The 13791-nt window shown below is 42.5% G+C and overlaps 1 protein-coding gene across 13 annotated transcripts in view; it reads left to right on the top strand.

The window, feature by feature from the left end:
• The first annotated feature begins 543 nt into the window (after positions 1-543).
• MYCBP2 (MYC binding protein 2) overlaps positions 544-13791 on the top strand; it is a 144708-nt gene continuing 131460 nt past the window's right edge. For 12 of the 13 annotated variants that reach the window (XM_081198189.1, XM_081198187.1, XM_081198182.1 and 9 more), the window contains exons 1-2: positions 545-1032; positions 12679-12754. In XM_081198189.1, coding sequence (XP_081054315.1) covers positions 701-1032; positions 12679-12754 — 408 coding nt within the window. In that variant the 5' untranslated portion in view covers positions 545-700. Of the gene's footprint in view, positions 1033-12678; positions 12755-13791 lie in introns of all 13 variants that reach the window. The other variant, XM_081198188.1, reaches the window with a different exon arrangement.

Genomic DNA, 13791 nt, shown 5'->3' with positions numbered 1-13791 from the left:
AAAGAGGGTGTGTGGGGGGGAGGTAGAGAAATAAGAACAACAATCCAAGGCGAACGACACCCCCTGAGAGAAACACACGGCTCCCTCCTCAACCGCAACAGACATGCGCACATGGACTTTCAGTACCTACAGATATGTGTGTGTGGAGGGGGGGGGCGGAAATAAAAAGCGGGTGGGGCAAGGCATTCCCCCCCCAAAAAAGGGAGACGTCGCGCAGGCGCAGTCCGGACCAAAATGTCAGCGTTTTGACAGTCGGAAAGAGACGCGCTACCGTGGAAAGTACCATAGAGAGGGAGGAAGCGGCCCGCAAAGAAAGAAGAGCGCGCGCGCGCCCTTGCGTCGCCCGGCCTCGCCCTACGCCGGCTTCGCTTTTCCTCACAGACACAGACACACGCGTGCGCGCGCACCCCGCCCCTTTCTTTCCCTCTCCCTCTCTCCCCCACGGCCCCGCCCTCCCTCCCTCCGCTCTCGGCGCGCTCGCGCCAAAAGGGGGAGGAGCTGCGCGCCTGTCAGTCAGCTCTCCTCAGTCAGGCGCTGCCGGCCGGGCGGCCTGGTTGTGTGTCTGTTGGCTGCGGCGCTGCGCTTGGCTCTGGCCGGGCCGCTGAGGCGCTGAGGGGAAAGAGGAGGAGCGGGCGCCTGCCTTCCTTCCTTCCCGGCCGGCCACGGGGGCGGAGCGCGCAGGGGCGGGGAGGGGAGAGCGATGAGCGGGGCCGCCGCCTCCTCCTCCGCCGCCGCCGGATCCGAGCCCGGCCCGGGCTTCTTCCTCTTCCCCAGCGGCACCGGCGAGCCGTGCGTGGCCATGGGCCCCGGCGAGAGCGCGGCGGGCTTCGGGGCGCTGCTCCTGCTGCCTCCGCCGACCATGACATCCTCGGGGCTGCCTTCTCCTCCCGGCGGAGGAGCAGGAGGCGGCGGCGGCTGCCGGGGCCGCTACCAGCTGCTTCTGTCGGGCCGGGCCCTGGCCGAGCGCTACCGGAGGATTTACACGGCGGCGGCGCTGAGCGAGAGGGAGCAGGCCGGACACCCGGGCGCCAGGTAAATGACAACAACGGCGGAGGCGACGCGGAAGCGGGCGCTGAGATGCGCGCACACACGCGACCCGCCACCCCGGGTGGTGGGACCCGTGCAGGCAGCTCCTGGACGATCTTCCCCGGGCAGATATATAGCCCTGCGTAGCAGCCCAGCTGCCTGTCCAAAACGAGATCGCTCTCTGGCACTGCAGTTCTGAAAAGGCAGGACAGTACCTTATTGCCTAGACACACGCGCGCACACATCCACACGCACTTCATAGGCTAGTGGGTGCACAAGCACACGGCGGTCTTCCACACGAGCACCAGCTCCCTCCTGTAGCAGGATTTGAATGGGTAGCTCAGCCGTTCCCATAGTGGACTTTGGTCCTGACAAGGTGCAAATCTATGCCTGCTTACTCAGAAGTAAGTTCCAGGGGGCTTTACTGGGTCAGGCAAGTGTCTCTGTGCTTAGAATCGAAGCTTAAGGAAGGTGGCGTTTTAGTGCCATGGCAAATCCTGTTCAATCTGTAGGCATCTCGTCAGGGAAAAGGGAGTCTGTGTGCCATCTCGGCTCATCATCTAAGTGGTAACTGCCACAAAATATTTGGAACAGGGAACTCTGTCTCTTCTCAGGAAGGCCCACACGCTGCTGGTGATTCAGCGATGAGGCTGTATGTTAGATATTTTTAAAAAATCCAGGTGGCTAAGACCTCTTGGAGTAAGCAGAGTGTGCCCTCTTGTTTGGGCAGTACCTCTGTTTTGTGTTGGGCATCAAAGTAGTTTTGCTACTGCCATTGGTCCTCCACCCCAAGATGTTGCCCCTCCTTAATCTGTGTTTGCTTAATGTATCAAAACTAGTGGGCAGAGGGAAAGAGAACTGGGGCTAACATTGAACAATTCCTAACGAGAATTAGCATCTGTCATTGAGCAAGATGATACAGATTTGTCTGCAAGTCAAATCTTGAGAAGTTGGGCCTGTTCCAGTATTATTCTTTTCCATCTGTGTAGAAATACCTGTCAAGGACTCCATGTGGGGGAAAAATAAGTAGAATGTAAAATCCAGTTAGATTTTGGCAGGGAAGAACAAGCTGTGGTTTCCAGAACATGGATTTGCAAAATCCATATGGATTTTGAATTGACATAACATTTTTTCACCAGTTTTCTCTGGAGGAAAGACGTTGCTTTAGAATTAATCCCTACTGACAGGCTGTGGAGTAGGCAACTACCAAGTAATTGGAGTAAATATACTATTTATGCAGAGTGCACAGGAATATTACCTACAAGAATCTGTCAGTGAGGAATAGGTTGCCTCTTTGTTAGTGTGGAGATGTAGTATTTTCCAGAGCAGTCAAAAGTTGGATGATAGACTACTTATTTTAGGGTAATAAATTAGATTGCAATAATGACTATCTTAACCGCTGACTAGCAGTGGTGGTGATTGATAGTGTAGCTACCACCAGCTTGCTCCTGCTAGGATGTGATAGAATCAGGTGGTGGTGTAGCCACTCCCCCTGAAATGCCCAGTATTGGGAATTTCCATTGATAACTGCTGCCAGAGATATCAAAAGTGATAGCTTCTTCCACCACCTGGGCAGGTGCTTTGGGGTGCCAAAGGAGTTTGGAAGTGGAACATCTCTGCCCCATCCAAAACCCCTCTAGTATGGCAGATAGGAGGTTTGGATTGCCCTGTATATTATTGGCATTGAATATTTAGAACTCTTGAAATCATACTTACCTGTTGCCATGTGTTGGTTATAAAAGGAAATTGGTTTGTATTGTTAGTAACCTAACAACAGGAAGGCAAGCTAAGAGTTGGTAATCTTACTCCTTATTTGCTGCCATGCCAAATGTGGTGTTTGACTAGGTGGTGAGATAGACTCTAATGTTTTCAGGCGCAGCATTTGGTTCCTACTCCTATAAATGGACTCTAAAAAGTAAAGTAAGCAAAAATAAAAACTCAAGTTTTTTCTGAATAGCTTACAATATACATTTTGACTCAATAACAAGGAATGGATGCAAACAATATGGAAATGAATGTGACAACTCATTGTCAGCAAAAGAAGAAGTTTGATTTTGTTATATCATAAGAATGGAAAGTTACTGTTGTCAATTATAGCTAAAGTCTGGACTGGGTGAAGATGGAATCAGGAAAGGAAAGAATGAGTTGCTGATCTTTTACATATGCACATAGTTGTTGATGTAGGAAGAAACTGATAGTTATGCATTCTTATTTAAATAACCTTGATTTTAAAGGGATGCTGAAACACTTATCACCTGGCAGAATCACTGAGGTCTGGTAATCATCTGTACAGGGAGAAGTTCTTTATTAATTCCAAGGATAGCGACATGGCTTGTCCTAGGGTTGAAAGCATATTCAAAAGCACTCCTTTTTTGTGTGTGGAATCAATTGGGCTTATCACTGAATTCAGGGGGTGCATCTGACTAAGCCATGGTAGACCCATTGATTTTAGGGGATCTGTTTGGACTATGACAGTCAGATACAGTCCAGTGTCACATGCTGGTTAGATATGCTATAACAGTATAACCAAATATGCTTAAATGCTTTTTGGACTGATGAATTGACCTATCCAGGTTAAGGGAAAGAAGTGTCCAGGCCGCCCATTTCCCTCCCCCAGGTCAGTTGTTTTTTTTAATAACAAATTATCCTGGATTGAGTAGTGGAGACTACCAAATCAGACTGACTGTTGTCCTGAGCCTAACTCTGCATAGGTTTATACCATATGTTTTATTAATTCTATGTGCTTTCTCCTAGACCTTGAGAATTTTGTTTTTAAAAAATTAGGCTGTTTTAGAGTGCTTACTGATGGTCTGAAGTACTCTTCAATCACTTATTAAATCTGAGGATTCTGGAATAGAAATACTTCTTCCCATGGAAAAGCTCTCATTTAAAACAGAAGATGCCATTTCATTCCTCCTCCTGATACTCCTTCAGCAAGCTGCATGCTTCTGGATAAAGAGTTGCAGGTTCTCATTTGCCCTTAGATTTTGATTACTCATTATTTGCTGGAGCCAGGCAAGTCAGACATCCAAGTGCTGAGAATGTGAAGTTTGCAGAAGCTCTAAATAAATAAATAGTAGGATTGTTCAGTGTGTGATAATTCCTCAAGGAGATGTGCACCAAGTTATATTGTGCCATCCAATAGGTTTGGATGCAGTGTCCCATCTTTTTGGTACCAAGAAAAAAAACCAGTAGCCATTGTTGGCAAGGGAAGTAAGTAGCAAAGCCCAAGGTGACAACTTGCCTGTTTTCAAGGTCTGAACTTAATTCCTAGTGCCAAGGTGATAGAACTGGTAAATAGAATTTCTTAGATTTTCTTTCTGGCATTGTTTATTGAACTTTCAGTATTGCCTGTGATGCCCCTCTTTGGATGGTGATCATAAATATTAAATGTAATCTGTGCATTCCTTCTGCGCTAGCAGGACCTGCATTCTATCTCTGACCTCACAGTATCAGGACCAATTTACAGTTTATGTGGAAAACATGTTTGCTTCATGTACATTGTGTGCTCTTGGTAAACATTCTGAAGCATTAAGGGGAATTGGATGTTTGTAAACACTTGGGAACATGCAAGGGATACCCACTGAAAAACCACAGTTGGTTCCATCTGCCTGGCGCAAGTGTACAGCATGCCCTTATATGAAACAATACAGTAGAATCCACTAACGTTTTTGAAAGTAACATTGCTTTTTCTTTCACTTGGCAAATATGCAAATGAATGGCTAGAAGCTTTCCCTGGTGGGATCAATTTTTTTTCCTTCATTTTTAGGGGATGGACAGTCATATTCTTTGCATCTATACGATATCTAAGATACAGACATGGGAATGACACAGTATTCTGATTTGATGCCATGTGAATGAGCAGTGTGGCTGTGCATACTGCTTAAAAGTTTCCTCTTCACTTCTCCCTTGCTCCTGCCATCACTGGAAGCAACAAACATAACCCTTGGTTTGTTGTGTCGTCTGAACCTGGACACATGGTTTCTTGCTTCCCAAACAAACCACAAGCCCAGGTTCCGATGGCCTGGCAGTAATAAAACTTGTATCCAAACATTAGCTTACTTATTACATTGTTTTTGTCATTTAGTCGTTTAGTCGTGTCCGACTCTTCGTGACCCCCTGGACCAGAGCACGCCAGGCACTCCTGTCTTCTACTGCCTCCTGCAGTTTGGTCAAACTCATGCTGGTAGCTTCGAGAACACTGTCCAACCATCTTGTCCTCTGTCGTCTCCTTCTCTGTGTGCCCTCAATACAATGTTTTGATAGCTGTGGTATTATTACTTTTCATTCAACTGAATACTGAATTGAATATAGTTTGGAGTTACCTATACACATTGATTTTAAATATGAACCCTACAAGTTATCTTGGTTATTGAAAATAGTCCAAAATAGTGTTCTTTGTTTTTTTAAAAAAAACACATTGAAAATGGAGCATATACATATTTCTGTGTATGTAAAATAAACTTGTAACAGTTGTAATACACTAATAAGAAGTTTTTATTTAATATTTAACACATTGGTAGTGAACCTATGACCAAGGAAGTCACTGTTGGACCCACAGTATTCTGTGACTGGAAGGACTCCTTCCATTCACGGAAGGAACTGAGAATTTAGCAAAGGCTCCTTCTGAAGGAAGGTAGAAAGGTGATTCCCCCCCATACTCAAGCAGCCTTTCCCACATGTTTCCAGAGGGTCTTCCAACTCTTCCAAGTAGGTTTTAATGGGGTAGTTGCAGCAGGAAAGGGAATTGGGGGAGATTGCCTCTTCCTCTGCTCCAGAGGTGGAACATCCCATGAATGGAGTTCTGCTGACAGGAACTCTGAAATTGGTACAGTGATCTGTTTCCATCTGCCTGTCCACCTTCTGCATCTGTGAGTGCCTGTGGACAGAGGTTTGGTAATGTTGGATTGCTCTGCCTATTGGGTACAACCCACAGAATGTACGAATGCACGCTTTAAAAGGTATTGATGCTTCTTGGTTTCTGGGGATAATGTGAACATAATGCAGAGCGGGACAGAATAGAAAAAAGGGGAGAGGGGGTTTCAGTTTGTCTTCTGAAGGCCTGAAATGGGAGGCAGGAAATATTATAATCAAATATTTTATTTCAGAATGAATTAATGAAAGAGTTAAAACAGTTTAGCACACTACTGTAAATTTCTTGGTAACAATTCAAAGGCAATAATGCTCAGCTCTTACCAGAGAAGCAGCACTCTTAAGGCTTCACATTACAGTTCAAAAATGCTTTCAAATGTTGCAGAATAAGGAGTTTGGGGTGCAGTGCAAGTCTGTTGACTTGAGAAACCACATGGCAAGGCCTCTGTTGTATAACACAGCCTCTGAAACATCTTTCTTTTCACTTACCTCATATATCACCCTCTTTTACATCAAGTGAAATAAACTAATGAATGTTCAAACACACACATACACACCAACCATTAAGGAATGGATTTAGCAAGAGAAAGAGTTGAAAGGCTGGTTTCAGTTCATGCAGACCTTTCCATTTCAACAGACTAGTTAAACGTTTTCAGAGGTATGTATTTGCTGGAATAGGCCATAAATAAAACAAATAGTGTCCAAGGTAGTTTAATTTTGTGTATAGTAACTGTAACTTTTGTCTCTTGATCCTATGCATATTTACTCACAAGCAAGTCCCGTTGAATTCAGTGGACTGTCCTCCCACAACTGTACACAGAATTCAAGGCTTGTTGTGCATAATTGCAATTAACTTCAAACTTAATAAAAGAATATAATTACAGTAGTTGAATATTTTAAAATGTTGCTATTCCTTATAGGGATGTTTATTTTCTCAGCCTTTTCTTTAAAGGAGGTCCTCTCCTCATGAGTGATAAGTATGGCTTCTGAGCCCAAATAATAGCCTTCCTTTTATTTACTACAATGTTGATAGCTATATCTTTCCTGCCCCTTTAACCTATTTTTAAAAGTTAAGATAAATAACTCAATATTGCAATCCTAAACATCTTTAATTGGAAGTAAATGTCATTGAATTAAATAGGATTTAGTCTCAGGCTCTAAGTACATGTAGGATTACAGCTGTATTGTGTAGGTACCTGCAGTTCCCTTTGTTACGCTTGGTGTAGTTGTTACAAACCATTGAAAAAACATATCTTTTAACTTAACTGCTGTTAAATTTCTGCTGCCACCATATATCTTAAAACAAACACTCATTTTCATCCTCTCTTTATAGTAGCCTGATTAATATAGTTTAAGCATGAGGTTGACCCACAACTTTTGACTTTAAACATGAACCAAAGGATATTATAGACATTAATATATGTTTAAAAGGAACAAGTTTAAAGCTTGTAGGATAACATTGTGAGATGTCACATCTTGTTATAGTTACCAATGAGTCACCCTTGTTTAGGTAACCCCCCATTTAAAGCCAGGGCTTAATTTCTCTCTCTCTCTCCCCCCCCCCGGCTTCTGGACTGAAGTCCTCTCTCAGCTCTCTCCCCCCACCCCTTTCCAAATTATTTTTATTAATTTGCCAAATTATTAAAAATCAGACCATCAAACAATTTTAAACCATCAAACAAATAAAACACTTCTCACTGGTCTGTTGAATGTTTAGCTGCAAATGAGGACTCCTTTCTGAACAGAAGTTTTCACTTGGGCCAGGTCTACTTCCCAGCTACATACTTGCTGAAGCCTCTCTGCTTTCTTAAGCATATATTTCCTGAAGCCCTCTTATTGCCTTTTCCAGCTGTTGTTTTCTGGTCCTTCCCCTTCTATGTTTTGTTCAAGATGTTCCTTGCAGGAACCTGCTAGATTGTACCTCCACTTTTGACAGCCTTATTTTCCTCTTTTACTACCTTTCTTTTTCCTTTCTGTCTTCCTCTGTTGCCCTTGTCTGTAGTGGCCATACATGTAATACTGGCTAGGAACATGTGGCCACCATAAGGACCCCTTGCTATTGGCTTTTATTTCAGGACCAAGAGGAGTTCTTTTAGAACAGCCTTTCCCTGAACTGGTACTCTCCAGATATTTTGGACCCTCCAGATATTTTGGACTTAAGCCATTTTTGACTTCCATCAGCCAGAGGCAACATGGTCAATGGTCGGAGAAGATGGAAATTGTAGGCCAAAGCACTCGGAGGGCACCTGGTTGGGAATGGCTGTTCTAGAGCGATGTTCTGATTGTTAGTCAGGTTAATGCCCCCAATCGGCATAAATACACAATACACTAATTTTCAGCATTGTTGCCAAAGGTGTTGCCTCCTTAGCAACTGTAACCAAGGCTTCTTTTAGCAGCCAGGCCCCCTACATTGCAACATTTGCAGAGGTCTGAGGCCCAATCAAATACACTTTTTGCCTCATGTTTCATTTCAAGCTGAGGTATTTACCTATACAGTGGTACCTCGGGTTAAGAACTTAATTCGTTCCGGAGGTCCGTTCTTAACCTGAGACTGTTCTTAACCTGAAGCACCACTTTAGCTAATGGGGCCGCCTGCTGCAGCCGCACCGCCGGAGCCCAATTTCTGTTCTTATCCTGAAACAAAGTTCTTAACCTGAAGCACTATTTCTGGGTTAGTGGAGTCTGTAACCTGAAGCGTCTGTAACCCGAAGCGTATGTAACCCGAGGTACCACTGTAGTACAAATATTTAACCATTTGTAATGCTAAATATACAGTAAATCCTTTAATACTAAAAAATAGTAACTGATTTCTTCATATTTAACACAGTTATAAAACATATATTTATTACACAGTACAATTTCATTCAGTCATGTATGCACAGAATATTTCATATTCATAAATGAGGAAAATATGCCAATTGAGAAGAAATTACAGTACTGTAATATACACCCACCAACCATACTGTATATATTTCAATTCTCCTATTCTAAAAGAAGAGCCTGAATATATTTTATTCAGTGGCTTCACGATGTCTGGAAACTACATTCCTGATGAGGACACAGAACGTAGAATGATACAGTAGTGGTTTTTTTAGAAGCCCCTTTAAAGTTCAAGGGCTGACATCTGATGGTAGCCACCTGCCAGTGGAATCAGCTTTAGCTAGCATAAAGGGATTTCCCCTTCTTCACTTCCCCACTGCAGCCCCAAAATCAGTTTTGGAGGGACCCAAATCTGTTTTCATTGGGGGGACACCCCCCCCTCGGAGCAGATCTGAAGAGGGAAGAGAAGTAGGGGGAACTTCCGTCATGCTAGCAGAAGTACTCTAATGTGACACTGAATGTCACATGAGGTTATTTGTTGCATTTCCAGAAGGATTTTTAAAAATTTGCTTGCTTTTACATTGAATGCATTGAACTTAAAGATTGCATTTGACAGAGCACTGCTAATAATAGAAGTCACTTATTAACAGATTAACAAGCTGATCCTAAGTATCTTTAATTGGGAGAAAGTTGCACTGAGTTCAGCAAGACTTACTACTAAGTCGATGAATTTTGGATTGCAGCCATAATGATAAGAATGTTGTTTAAATAGACTGTGTTATTTAACTTCCTGCTTATTGTTATTGGGGAAACCTACAAGAACATGCTTTGAGAAAATCTTTGGCACTGGATGCCTAGACTTAGTGTATGCGTTTTCTATTTTGATTCACTTATATGCATCCATTTATAATATTGCATAATGTAATGGAGTATGAGACTGTAAGGCTAGTCAGTGGTATACTTGCCAAATACCTCTCTAAAACAAAGTGGGGGGAAGGCACAGTATCATATACTTGCTAATTCACTGTTGACAGAATTAGCTACACACATTTTTTTCTTTAAACCTTACTCGCAATTTTATTGTTGGTTCATATAAAGCTGCCTTTAAAACTGCATGGCTATACCAAATTATCTTTTAGATCTTTTGTAAATAGAGAAACTACATTCTTAAACAAAACAGGAGGTTGACACTATGAGTTCTGATACTGGATGAAGTCAAATGTAACAGAGACTTTATTTTCTTATATAGCCATTAGCTATTTAATAAGCAAACTGAAATACTTCTGTGATATATCAAAATGGTATTGTTTCTAAATAGTTCTCTTCTTTTGTTCATTGTTTGTGGGATTTAAAACGGTAAGGAAAAGGTAAAGAACCCCTGGACAGTTAAGTCCAGTCAAAGGTGACTGGGGTTGTGGCGCTCATCTCGCTTTGAGGCTGAGGGAGCCAGCACTTGTCCGCAGTCAGCTTTCCGGATCATGTGGTCAGCATGACTAAACTGCTTCTGGCTCAGCGGAACACCATGACAGAAGCCAGAGAGCATGGAAACGCCTTTTACCTTCCCGCTGCAGTGGTACCTATTTATCTATTTGACTGGTGTGCTTTTGAAGTGCTAGGTTCGCAGAAACTGGGGCAGAGCAACAGGCGCTCACCCAGCCGCACGGATTCGAACCGCCAACCTTCTGATGGTGGGTGACACAAACAAAATAACATTTCTCCATGCTGACCATTGCTAGGAAAAGTGATAAAAACATTTCTTTCTTTCTACATCTCTTGATCATTGTAAAGAGCTATTGATTTCTATTACAACCTAGCCCAAGTATTTTGCATTCCATAAATTAGGCTTCCCCAACCTGGTGCCCTCTAGATTTTTGGGCTAAACCTCTAATCAGCCCCAGTCAGCATGAACATTTCTCCATGGCTTTTACGGCTGGAGTTGATATGACTTGTTGTTGAGCAGTAGGTTGGAGAAGTCTGCCATAAATAACTTCATGAGCATGTCTTAAGTTTTGTTGTTGTTGTTTAGTCGTTTAGTTGTGCCCGACTCTTCGTGACCCCATGGACCAGAGCACGCCAGACACTCCTGTCTTCCACTGCCTCCTGCAGTTTGGTCAAACTCATGCTGGTAGCTTCGAGAACACTGTCCAACCATCTTGTCCTCTGTCGTCCCCTTCTCTGTGTGCCCTCAATCTTTCCCAACACCAAGGTCTTTTCCAAGAAGTCTTCTCTTCTCATGAAGTGGCCAAAGTATTGGAGCCTCAGCTTCAGGATCTGTCCTTCCAGTGAGCACTCAGGCCTGATTTCCTTAAGAATGGATATATTTGATCTTCTTGCAGTCCATGGGACTCTAGTTTATATTTACCTTATGGGTACCTTAAAACTTACGGGTCATTCCGCATCAAATCAATGCAAAAAAACCAAGGGTTTTGCCACCCATTGTCTCGGATTTTGATGAAACTTGGTGTACACCCTTCCCTTACAGTTGAAAGAAAACCCGTTAAATTTCCTCCCTCTATCTCAAACGGTTTTAATTTTATCACACTTCAAAGTTTTGTGAAATCTGTGTTTCTGTCCCTCTTGAGATCCTCGGCCTTGTGTGCATTTTATTTTTTTTCTCCATAACCAATGATCAGATCTCTTTGAAATTTTACGTAGAGATCAGTAACATGATGAGGATTTCAGGAAAAAATACACAGCACTCAAAAGAGTCTATAAACGCCTTAAAAATGTATAAATGTAGCTTTTTTGGTAGAAGAACTAGGTTTAGAAAACCTAAATTTTCAGCGTTAGGGCATGATGCATTCAAAAGTTTTTGCTGGTGAAAATGATTGCAAAGAAATACTCTTTCTCAACAAAGAATGAAATTTATGGGTCTCTTATGTCTTGTAACAAAATTTTACGTTTTTTTTACATCGTGGGGAAAAAATGGCTACTGGGTACAACTTTCCTACAATCCAAAGCTGTAAAAGAAAAAATTAATGAAACAAAGTTCATCTTAAAATCTAAAATAATATTGGTTATTACAGGGTTCCCCCCCCCCAAAAAAAGTGCAGACTTGTTTTTCAGTTTTGGGGTATTTAAAACAATGAAATTGGCTATATCGTGAAATCAGTCTTTTTAAAAAATTCCACACTTCCAGCTACTCTCTGAAGACTGGAGAAGAGACCTTCTTAAGAATATTAGGGGGTGGGCAGGGAAAGGACTAGATAATTTGGAAAATGAACATTATATTTTAGCTGCAGTTCATTCATTTTCAGCTTTTATTCTTGTTATAAAAAAGTGCATCTAGACATTCCATTGTTGTGCCCATAACCTAACCTAGGTTTAAGGTGCCATTGAGTGCCTAGATTTCATACCTCAAGTTTCTAACACCGTACTAGAATGATTCAGATCATAAAATGATCCAAATGAAAAAATGAATTATGAATACCAGCTTTTCTATTTGGACTGAAATCAGTTTTCTGTTGCTCAGATAAGCCAATTAAATTTTATGTGTTTTATATCCATTATACAATAGATTGTAGCACATCTATTACTATGTAATACACAAACAGATATTCTGTGCGAATGGAACCTATAAATAGTTGAAGATTTTCTCTTAAGTTATCTTTTCAGTCATCTGACCCCATTTGTAATAGAATGAAGGAGTAATAAAATACTGGATCAAGTTTCCTGATGAAGACTTCATACCTTGATGTTGTGGGATTAATTTGCATGTTAAATGGACCATTGTAGTTTGATGTCTTTGCTGGAGACTGATGTTGATGTTGAAAGATGGCATTTGATGATACAGTTTAGCTTTTGTTTCTGCTTTGTGTGGAGCAGTAGGATGCAATCCTTTACACACATGTTGAAGTAAAATCCATTGGAACAGTTCTGAGGACTGAACAGTAAACCTAATTTGCTGGTGTATTATGATTTTTAAAAAATTAAAACAAAAACTGTTCGTTTTTTATATAGGTGTAAAAAGCTTTTAAGTAAGAAGAAACTAAAAAGAAAGCAGAAGAGTAAATTGAAAATAAGAGCACGGAACAAGGTAAATCATATTTTTTTCATATTGTAATTGACTATTTCAGCTTGGAATAAAAGACTGCAAATTGGAGTAAACTGAAATAAAATGGAAAAATAATACCTGGGTTAACTGTATAGCTAAAAGAAACTCAAGAGGTTCAATACTGGGCATATTTAAGTTTTAATCCATTTATTAGGATTCCCCAACAATGGGGTGATTTGAGCATTTCATTATGCAGTTTTCTGTTCCTTGGTTTTATTGTTTTATTTTTCCAGGTTACTCTTTTTAGCTTTTTATTTCACTCTGTCATTTGTGACCTGTTTTAAAATGTTCAGAAATCCTAAAGTGGTGTAGAGAACAGGGAGGCACTGTCCTTGCTAGATTTCATACACTAGGCTAGTTTTATTTCAGGGGGCCTTTGCACAGTGATACTGTCCTAATGTTTTTATTTTTAATGTTTTAATCTGTTTTAAAATGTGTATATTGTATATTTATTGAAGACTGCTTTGAGATGTATGTACCGTATTTTTCGCCCTATAGGACGCACCGGCCCATAGGACGCACCTATTTTTTGAGGGGGGAAATCAAAGGAAAAAATTTGATTTCCCCCCAGGTTTGCGCAACCATCCCAAGCTAGAAGAGGGAGATGGAGTGCTCCGTCTCCCTCTTCTGCCTTCAGGGACAGCTTGGCCCGCTATCCCCCGAGCTTGTGGGGCTGGCGGGGGGAGAAGCAGGCTTGCTTCTCCGCCCGCCAGCCTCCAGATCAGGTCGGGGAATAGGGGGATGGCGGAGCGCTGCCATCCCGCTATTCCCCGACCTGATCTGGAGGTTGTGGGGCTGGTGGGGGGGAGAAACAGGCTTGCTTCTCCCACCCCCAGCCTCCAGATCAGGTCGGGGAATAGCGGGATGGCGGAGCGCTGCCATCCCGCTATTCCCCGACCTGATCTGGAGGTTGTGGGGCTGGCGGGGGGGGGGGGAGAAGCAGGCTTGCTTCTCCCACCCCCAGCCTCCAGATCAGGTCGGGGAATAGCGGGATGGCGGCGCTTCGCCATCCCCCTATC

Source organism: Podarcis bocagei (assembly GCF_964188305.1).
Source record: "Podarcis bocagei genome assembly, chromosome: 6".
Taxonomy (NCBI): Eukaryota; Metazoa; Chordata; class Lepidosauria; order Squamata; family Lacertidae; genus Podarcis; species Podarcis bocagei.
Note: the sequence above shows the minus strand (reverse complement) of the source record. Positions and strands in the feature narration are given on the sequence as shown.